At 41.7% G+C, this 10,241-nt stretch overlaps 1 protein-coding gene across 1 annotated transcript in view; it reads left to right on the forward strand.

Annotated features, from left to right (window-relative positions):
• The first annotated feature begins 1,875 nt into the window (after positions 1-1,875).
• Positions 1,876-10,241, forward strand: part of Sf1 (splicing factor 1) — a 12,884-nt gene continuing 4,518 nt past the window's right edge. The window contains exons 1-7 of the mRNA XM_004643811.3: positions 1,876-2,000; positions 4,702-4,777; positions 7,782-7,934; positions 8,115-8,204; positions 9,043-9,226; positions 9,322-9,437; positions 9,540-9,647. Of these exons, the coding sequence (XP_004643868.2) occupies positions 1,919-2,000; positions 4,702-4,777; positions 7,782-7,934; positions 8,115-8,204; positions 9,043-9,226; positions 9,322-9,437; positions 9,540-9,647 (809 nt within the window). The 5' untranslated portion in view covers positions 1,876-1,918. The remainder of the gene's footprint in view (positions 2,001-4,701; positions 4,778-7,781; positions 7,935-8,114; positions 8,205-9,042; positions 9,227-9,321; positions 9,438-9,539; positions 9,648-10,241) is intronic.

Below are 10,241 nucleotides of genomic sequence, written 5' to 3' on the forward strand. Positions count from 1 at the left end.
GCGCACGGGGAGGTCCAGGCGGAGGCTCCCCGGGGCGCGCGCGGCCCAATGCGTGGGGCTCGACTGCGCACGCGCTGCTGGGGGAGGGGGGAGAGCGACGGTGGGGTGTGTGTGTGCGCGCTGCGCAGGCGCAGCGGCTTGGTCGGGTTTGGCGCGACTCCGAAAGCCGAAGGGAGGCTCCCCCTCCTGCCCTTTTGCTAGCGTGTTGAGAATATCCAGAGATGAGCCCGGGGTGCTGAGTGTGAATGCTAGGACGGTGTAATAGGGTCCACTGGCGATGTAGAGCGATTCCTTTCCTAATTTTGTAGGAATTGGGGTAATAAATACTAAAAATGTTTTTATAGTAACAGGCACCTTTTTTTTTTTTTTTTTTGGGAGACGGTCGCTCACCGTGTAGTTCAGGCTGGCGTGGAACTCGTGGTAATCCTGTTTCAAACTCCTGAGTGCTGGGGTTACAGGTGTGCACCGCCCTAACAGGTTAAGGCAGGGTGTTAAAATACAAGATGATGAAGTTGGAGGGTTTCTGGTGATGATGGGTCCTTTTTAGCTTTTAACTTTCTTTGTTAACTCTAGAGAGTTTTGGATCTGACCAACTACTACTTAAGTGTTTGAAAAGGTTTTTAATCCTGAACCTGCAGCCCCTGGGAAGTAGAAAACTTTCTGTGATAAATGTAGGGAAATGTGTATATACCAGGGAAAGATAATTTGGGTGCTATTCGTGTAGTTTTTTTCCTTTGGAGTTTTTGCTGTATTTAAGGAATTCTAGACTTTTGTTTTGACAGGGTCTTGCTGTGTGGCGCAGGCTGTCCTCAAACTCAGGGTCATTTTTTTCAGTTTCTGGAGTGCTGAGATTACATGTGTGTGCCACTATTCATGCCCGGGTTCTTGAAGAGTTCTAATCCAAAAACATGCAACTAGCTTTCCAGGAAAGATTCTTTTCTAGGCCATGCTTGTGAAGAAAAGGGTGATTGTGTTGGACAGTCATGCTTTTTCACTTAGTGTATAATACATTTGATTTTGTAACCTCAAAGATGAGAGATGGAGGTGGGAGAAGCTAGGAGTTCCCCGTTGCTGTTTTATAGGCATATCTTTGATTCTGAAATTTTTCGTTAAATATAATCATGGAGTATAACGTATATATCATTGGACCGGGGAGATGGCTCAGTGGAATAAGCACTTGCCTGGCAAGCGCAAGGGCCTGAGTTCAATCCCCAGTCCTTCCCCCCCAAAAAAAAAAGTATCATTATTTTGAGGGGGGGGCAGAGTCCAACTGTGTAGTTGAGAGTGGCCTTGAACTCACTATGTAGCCCAGGCTGGTCTCACACTTGGCTTTGGTTCTTCTGCCTCAACCTTTTGAGTGCTCATATTCCAGCCATTTGCCACATTACCTGCCTCATTGTTTTTGAGACAGGGTCTCTATTTCAGTTTGGCCTTGGACTACCTCAACCTTTTGCGTACAAGCACTCACTAGCATTTTCACTTTGTGAACAATCTGTATATCCATCAGGATTTGTTAAATGGAGTGCAGTTAAGAGTGGTAGACCCTTTGCTTAGCATTTTTGAGTTTTTAGGTTTGAGCCCTAGCCTCTCAACAAAATAAAAAGATTTGTTATCTTGTTTATTTACATGATTTATGGAGGTCTTCCAGACATATTACAAATATGAAATACTAGCTTGCCTGACCAAGTGCTTTATAGTAGATGTGCTTTTTCATTTGTGAGGTTTGTTTTTCATCCTTTGGTATTTAAATTTTAGGTTAAGTTCTGTTTATAGTATGCTGAGGTTGTGTGCACTGTGTGTCTTGGTCTGCCTATTGATAGTCACCTCTGCTTGTTTAAATTTGTGCCTGATGTACTTTTTTCTGCCTTTAGACTTCCCAAGTAAAAAACGGAAGAGGAGTCGCTGGAACCAAGATACAATGGAACAGAAGACAGTGATTCCAGGAATGCCTACAGTTATCCCACCTGGACTTACTCGGGAACAAGAAAGAGCTTATATAGGTAAATACACGTTCTGCATCCAAGCTTATTTTCTGATTACTCTGAGTGATACATTTTGAAAGTTCAAGATTTTAGTTTGCTTTATTGAGATAAGATATGATCAAGTATACTTTCATGACTTTGGCAGAATCCATCAGGTATGGCTGAGCGAGTCCTGCATTTGCCGCTCTTTCTGGTTTGTTCATAAAGGCAGTGTTCTCCATGAGAGCCAGGAAGGTAGTGGGGCCCACTTAGGAGTGAGAATAGTTCCCAGTGTGGCAGTCCACCCTTTTCAGCTGCTGTTCAGTGCCAGTTGATGAGGTGAGTGCTTTGTTTGCCTCTGGACAGGCCCAGTACCTCTGGAGAACACTGCAGGTATTGTAAGCCAAGTACCTTTTTCACAGCATGGCCTTTCACCATAATTTCATATTACTCCCTTTCCCTAAATGTGGTTTTACTTTTCATAGGTACTTTCTGAAAAGAAAAAAATAATAAAACCCAGTTTGAACAAAACATGGCTCTGCAAGTCTGTTTATAGTTTATCCCTGTTCCATTTTTGGTGAATTTAACCTTCCTGTCAACATTTTTCTGGTTTGGTCTTTGGAGAGCTGTCTTAACATGAAGGCTCTTACTTTTACTATTAAAGAACTCTGTTGGAAAGGGGATATTGCTTGATACAGAATGAGATAGTAGGATGAGCGTTCTCTGCAGAGAGTTCAAACATTAAGAGTGACTATCCACAGTGGAATTGACATTAGCCTCAAAATTGCTTTAAAAAGAAAACTACAAGGTCTTTAATATAAGTTTTATATTTACATATGTAATGCAGCTATCTCAAAAAAGTACACTTGATGAACATTTCTTACTAACCTAGTAGCTGTTAGAGAAATTAAGGCAAAGACAGTTCTGATTCTGTGAGACTGGCTTTAGCATAAAGCTTTAAGACAGCATGATCTGATTGTGAAGGATCTTAATTTCCTGGGGTTTAGATGGTTGTGAAATTTGAGGCATTGGAATTGTCTGTCTTCTCTTTATAGTACTACTAATGCTTGTTTCTGCATTGTTCTGTCTACTTCCATCCATCCCCTTAATATCTCAACGACTACCAGGAGACTTCACAGCTTAGAGTCATGTTTGAAGAACATAAGCACACTTAGGAAATGGGGGAAACAAAACTTACGCTTCATGTATCTTCCATTGGAGGCTCAGTTAGGCATGTGACCATTAAGAGCTATGTCTAGTCTTCATTGAAGTTGACAGAATCAAAGTAGAGGCTGACATATGTCTCTGCTTTGGGGAAGATAGCAATCCTTTTTGATTTAATCTTTAGTATCAGCTATTCAGCTCAGACCCCCATCCCCTTAAGAAGACTACTCAATGAAAGTAACTTACCTGTGTTAAGCTTAGTATTTGATTGCAAAGCCAGAATTTGTTTGACGTAAAGGAACTTGGGGATTTAGATGTCTTATGTATTTTGACTCTGATGGTGCACAGTTTGCTCAGAATGCCCCTATTAATTTTGTGTTTCCTTGGGGTTTTGATGTGAGTGTATGGTAGAACCTTGTGGGTTGAATTTAAAGAAAGATGCTGGGTTAGTTGTGTATTAATTTTTTTTTGGAGCTAGCTCAGTTTATTTTTTTTGGTGGAACCTGGGATTGAGCTCAGACCCTTGCGCTTGCCAGGGAAGCACTTGTTCTATTGAGCCATCTCCCTGGCCCCTGCTAGCTCAGTTTAAACCCAACCTAGTAAGACTTATTCTCATTAGAGATGCCTGCTCAGAATTTTGAGATGCTACAAAAGGTAAGAAAGAGGTGGTTATTTAGCATGTTGGAGAAAGCCACTCTGGCTCTGCAGTAAATCAGCTGTGTCACTATTTCCCCTGAAATCACTGGCAACTTCTGTGAAGCCCTCATCTTTCTCTCCTGTATAGTCTCAGGTCAAGGCCTGAGGACCATATAGCATTCTCCTTGCCATACTTTTCATCCTTTGCACACTACTCCCCATATCCATAGCAGGTCTGAGATTAATTAAACTCCTAGCACTTTATACTTACTGGTTTATGAAGATAATGGTCTGTCATTTAATGTTTGAATAAAAGCTGGAGGTATTGGGAGACCCTTACTAGTGCAGGTCTGGTGGTACAGAAAGTGTATGTACAAATAATCTTAACATGTCAAATTGGTCATTGAATGTCTTGTTAAAGGAATTTTAAACTTGGTCTCACTGAAAATTGTCTTTGCTCAACTGGTATTTTTCCTTGTCCCTTGTTAATTGGGTCTCATTTGGGGGTATGTTTAATAAAGAAAACTCTCAAAGTCTTCCCCTCAAGTAATTTGGTGAGAACCAGGTACTGATGGGTGATACCATATATGGTGTTGGTTCTGGTCACTAGTTGTAAGTAAACATCAATGGGCAGGGAGAGGTGAACACCTCTTGATAATTGCTTTGATACTAGCCTTAGTGAACAGTCTACTGCTAACCCCTCTTCCAACAAACTGTTTGCTTCCTAAAGTGATAACCATTTTGAAGTGAAAAATACGTATAGATGTAAATGGACTCCTGCTGCTAGGAGGTTGGGGGATTTGCCTCATTGTGTCACTGATCAATCGTCCCTTTCAAAGTCTCCGAGTTCTTCATGCTTATTGTTGAGATTTGAGATGTTTTTTGGTAACATTGTCTTTTTTCCATCCTTTTTTTTCTTTCCTAACCTGGTTTCTTCCAGTGCAACTGCAGATAGAAGACCTGACTCGTAAACTGCGCACAGGAGACCTGGGCATCCCCCCTAACCCTGAGGACAGGTTGGGAAACAGTTTTAACCAGCTGACAGTAACGCTTTTTACCTTTTTCTCAATACGTTTTACTGGTGGCAACATGTTGTGTCAGTTCATTAAAATTATAGTTAAGACAACTGGTGTTCTGACCATTTTGGGGACTAGGGGTAAAATAGCAATATATATGGTCAGTCAACAGTTAGAGAATTGGAATGAGACTTAATTGTTGGGAGAACATAAAGTTAATGGAAATGCACAACTGGTTTCCAATTGGTAAGCGTGTAGATTTTAACCTGTTTTACCTACCCCTAGGGAGAGAGAGGTGGCATTAATCTGCCTTTTCAGTGCCTGCTTTGGCTGAAAGCCCATGGGGCAGTTTTTCTCACAGGTACATGATGCAGGTGTTAAGAGTATTTTTGAGCATCACTGAATTTGAGAGGGCCAGAAACGCTGGCCAGCTCATTGCGCAGTCTTCCTGCTCATGGTTTTGAGGTGGTTTTAAAATCAGATGAGATTTCTAACCAACTTCCTTCACTGCCAATTAATTTTCAGCCATGGCCATTGCCTGGAGGTTTTGGGAGGGGCCAGAATATTATCACCTGTTTTGGGAAGGCAAGCAACCAACCATAAATTACACTTTAAAAAAAAAAGGAATGTGGGCCTCAAACAGCTGTGGTCATGTCATTTCATTCAATTAATAATTTACTAGCACCTTTGAAAAAGTGATAAGTTTATGTGAGGGAGATGAACTTTTTCAATTTCAGTTTTATTGGCTGATTGCTGAATAGCTAAAATTTAGTCATTTAATGGAAGAATAAGCCTCTTCCTTTCAGTGAAATATCTCTGTTAATGTAGCATAGTTGAAAAGACTTTGCTTTAAAAAGTATCTGTGGCTTTTGTTACAAATGCAATGGCTCATTCAAGCAGAAAGGTGATGTAATGGCTTTAGAAATCACATGCATCTTTCTGCTGCCTTTTGCCAGGAAACAAATTAACCTCATTTCACCATATTGATGCTTTAATTTTATTTACTAAATTTGTTACATTTTTACCAGTAATTTTGGTTGGAAGGTTGTGTTGTGTTTTACATTTCTTTTTGACTTGATTTTTTTTTTTCCCCCCTAAAGAAATTAACGTTGTAGATCATAGACCACAACTGTTTAGTTCCTTTCTGGCCTTCTCCCCTTAACATGTCTACAGGTTACCAGGCAATTCCTCCAAAGGTTGAGTTTTTAACAAACCTTCTTTGCTTCCTGGAGAACTGGGATTAAAATTTAGTTGATTTACCCAATGCCTATTCTAGGTGAAGAAGTCCGGCCAGTCTAATCTCTAGATTATGAGCTTTTGCCTTTCACTTCCATAATTTGGGAAGAGGTTAAACTGTTGTGAGGCCTTTCAATGGTCAATTTGGTACTGGTACAGCTTGTTTGGTGATTAGCCAGAAACACCCTGGGTGGGCAGAAAAATTGTCAAGTGTGTTAGAAATAAAACGAGAGCAGGGTTTTTCCTTCCTTGCATTCACTTTTGAAAGAGTCCTCAATGCCTGGTTGGTTTTGCTTTTGAGCCCAGGTTGGAGGGAAATGCATGAGTTTCTTACCTTAATAAGATTATTCCATAAGAAGGTGTATTTTAAAATTAAGCCACTCATGATTTTGATGATGCTTAACATGCACAGTTAAAAATGTTTTAAAATCTCTTGTAGGCTTAAATGTGTAAGATGGTAGTCTAATGAGCTGGGGTATGTTTGCTTGTGTTTACTATCTGGATTGTGTTAACAGCGTATATAAATGCTAGAAACGGAGGTGTCATTTAGTCGTCATTAGCCATGAACAAACCTGACCTTTTATTCCATCGTGTGTGTAACGTGGTATGACATGGTTCCCTTTAGGCTGAAGACAGTGGGAGCAGCCGAGTTCAGTCCTTGCTCTCCAACTAGGCAAGGTTCTCAACTAAACCAAGGGTATAGGAGTCTGGACTACTTCCAGGTTGTTTTTTTAATAACGTGATCCACATGGTCTCTTCCCTTCTTGCAGCTGCTACTAAATTTTCATACAGAATATCAAGCTATGGTCCTTTTTGTAATCTTAACTCAGAATTCTAGGAGTGTAACTTCTCTTTTTTTATTACCGCAAAATCCAGCTGTGGTAAACTGACCATTTTATTATTACTATTTTTTTTTTTTTTTTTTTTTTTTGCTTATAGCATCAGCATTTTACTCCTTTAATTAATGAGAGAGAAAAATCTGCTTTCTAGACTTAAACTTTGGCGGAGAATTATAGGTTTTCCCCTTGCTGTTGGCAGGTTCAGACCCTAGACAAGTATTTGACCAAGTCTGCATTTGCAGCCTCTTGCAGAAGCTGCTTTAGCAATTTTAACGGTTTTCTCTACCCAGACTCCCCACCTTGAACAGCCAGAAACAGGTTGTCTCCTGGGCCTTGGACACAGCCAACCAGGCCATTGAAGGAAAAGCAGAGACGAAGCCTTGAACCATCTCTCTCCATTGTGGGGGCCAACTAGCTGCAATAGCTTGAGTCCAGCTGCTATGGGTGAAAGAGCTTGTGCTCACTCTGTCAGGGGTACAGATGCTCTTCCTGATAGGCACGAGCTCTCCACGAGTTCACATTACACCTAGACTCCGGGTTTCTGTGGTTCATCGTGTTTGGGATACTTTTTTTATTTTTTCAAATAAAAATTGGTATTTGGCAAGAAGATTCCAGAGGGTGATATAGTCTTTACAGTCCAAAGATTTCCCCTTGAAGGATGGACTTTTTTTCCCCCCCTTATCACTTTTAGATGGAAACCCTTTTTTTTTGTTTTGTTTTTTTCTTTTCACACCCCAGTGCCCATAATGCTAATCAGCCAGCATCCATCTCCCCATTCCACACGATCTTGAATAGCACACGTTACGGTCGGTTCCTCCGAAGAGTGTTGTTAGGGTCTGAGAGGCAGAGGGGCTGGGAAGGCGTGTTATAGTCCATATGGGAATGAGGAGAGTAGGAGCAGAGCAGTAATGAGGGTCTGTTTTCCACAGGTCCCCTTCCCCTGAGCCCATCTACAATAGCGAGGGGAAGCGGCTTAACACTCGGGAGTTCCGTACCCGCAAGAAGCTTGAAGAGGAACGGCACAACCTCATCACAGAAATGGTTGCCCTCAACCCTGATTTCAAACCACCTGCAGATTACAAGTAAGCAGAAGGGTTAGGTTGTTTAGAATAAGGATAAGGATACATACAGGCCAATGTTGGTACTGTTTACTTCTTGGCCTAAATCACCAATAAATAGCACATTATATTAGTGGTTAGCTCTAGGAGAACTAGATTATTCATTTTAGAAATGTGAAGTTGGTGACAGTCTTTTCTTCATAGACCTCCAGCAACACGCGTGAGCGATAAAGTAATGATTCCCCAAGATGAATATCCGGAAATCAACTTCGTAGGCCTGCTAATTGGACCCAGGTGAGTAATAATCCATGGGCAGTGATGGCAAACATTTTAGACTAAAACTGGAACCCAGAACCCATTTTATTTATTGCAAAGTACCAACCCTGAAATTAAACAATACTGAGGTTTTAGTTTAAAAATAAAAAGAGGGGGCCTGCTTCTTAGCTCACTTCTTTAAGTAGCTGCTTCAACAAAGCAGTCAGGCTCAGGTTGCTGTGGTTTGATTCCCACAACTCAAGCCAGCCAATCATGCCCTGAAGGCATTTGGAGCAAAAAGAAAAAAAAACCCTTCTGCCTTTTGGGCTGATGAGATGGCTCAGTGGTCTAAAGCACCTACTTAGAACAACCTTAGCAAAGCACAGGGACTGCTGTTCAATTCCCCAGCACCACATGCCAGCCAGCCCCACCCCCAGGCGGGCTGAGCTGGCCACACACACACAAAAAAAAAAAAAAATTAAAAAAAAAAAGAATTCATACATTAACATCTTTTGTCTTAAAAACAACATGTATGTCATAGATTTGTCACTACTGGCCTGGGGAAGGGGTTTAAGATTCCTTAGAATCTGTTGGTCCCTAATTGGATGGCATTGGTTTACCTGTATATTTTTTGATAGGATTCACTTTGAATTATACCTGAAGAGTAGGTAACACTTCTCCTTTACTTCAGAGAAATGAAATCCTCAGATATGCTGCATCTGGCCTTAACTTAGAGGTCACAGAATCCTTGGAGCAGTCTAGTCTGTATTTTCAGTTTTTCCACTAGTGCCTACTTAGCTTTTGACCCGCAGGCCCCCCCCCCCCCAGTATGAACTTGTGTATTAGGTATAAACTCAGAGCTTTCTTTCCATATTAGAGGGAACACCCTGAAGAACATTGAGAAGGAGTGCAATGCCAAAATCATGATCCGGGGGAAAGGATCTGTGAAAGAAGGCAAGGTTGGACGCAAAGATGGTCAGATGTTGCCAGGAGAAGATGAGCCACTTCATGCTCTAGTCACTGCCAATACAATGGAGAATGTCAAAAAGGCAGTAGAACAGGTGAGTGAGGAGCCGAGAAAGCAAGCCTCTTGCCAGAAATCTAGGTGATGGCCCAAGCACTTGTGCAATTAACTATCTCATTTTGTCTTCACTAGATCAGAAACATTCTAAAGCAAGGCATTGAGACACCAGAGGACCAGAATGATCTACGGAAGATGCAGCTTCGAGAATTGGCTCGCTTGAATGGCACCCTCCGGGAAGATGACAACAGGTAGTGTTCAGTGTAGAGTTTGCAGAGATCTGAAGAATCTGGAAGCAGAAAGGTCATCCATAGCCTAGAGTTTATGTTTTGTTTTGTTTTTTTCTTCATCAGGATCTTAAGACCCTGGCAGAGCTCAGAGACCCGCAGCATTACAAACACTACAGTGTGTACCAAGTGTGGAGGGGCTGGACACATCGCTTCAGATTGCAAATTCCAGAGGTGAGGGGCTGGTGGTGATTTGCTGGTAGCCCATGATTGATATACATTATAAATTTTAACATTAATTGATATTTAACTTAACACACCCAAGAGAAACTTTATTTTTTGTAGACGTGGCTTATGTGGTTAAGCTTAGAAGGATTAGAAACATGTACAGAAAACCCCTATTTGTCCTTGAGTCCAAGAAAATAGGAAACTTCAACCTGGTTGTAAGTGTCTAGCCAGGTGTGCTGGTACACACTTGTAGTCCCAGCACTGGGGCGGCTGAGGTAGGAGGATCAGAGTGAGCTCAAGGCTAACCTGACCTGCATAGGGAGACCCTGTCTTGAAAATAAAAAAGAATTACACAGTGAAACCTTGCCCCCCACCCCCAAAGTCCTCACTGGGGCTTAATCTTCCTTGTTTAAGATTAGTTCAAGGGGCCAGGGAGATAGCTCAGTAGAATAAGGCACAGGGGCCTGAGTGCAATCTCTGGTTCAGCAGGAAAAAAAAAGGAGTAGTTCAAGAAGAATAAGTACGGGCTGGGGAGATAGCTCAGTAGAATAAGCACTTGCCTGGCAAGCGCAAGGGCCTGAGTTCAATCCCCAGTTCCAC

The sequence above is a fragment of the Octodon degus genome, unplaced genomic scaffold (assembly GCF_000260255.1).
Source record: "Octodon degus isolate 3935 unplaced genomic scaffold, OctDeg1.0 scaffold00184, whole genome shotgun sequence".
Classification (NCBI taxonomy): Eukaryota; Metazoa; Chordata; class Mammalia; order Rodentia; family Octodontidae; genus Octodon; species Octodon degus.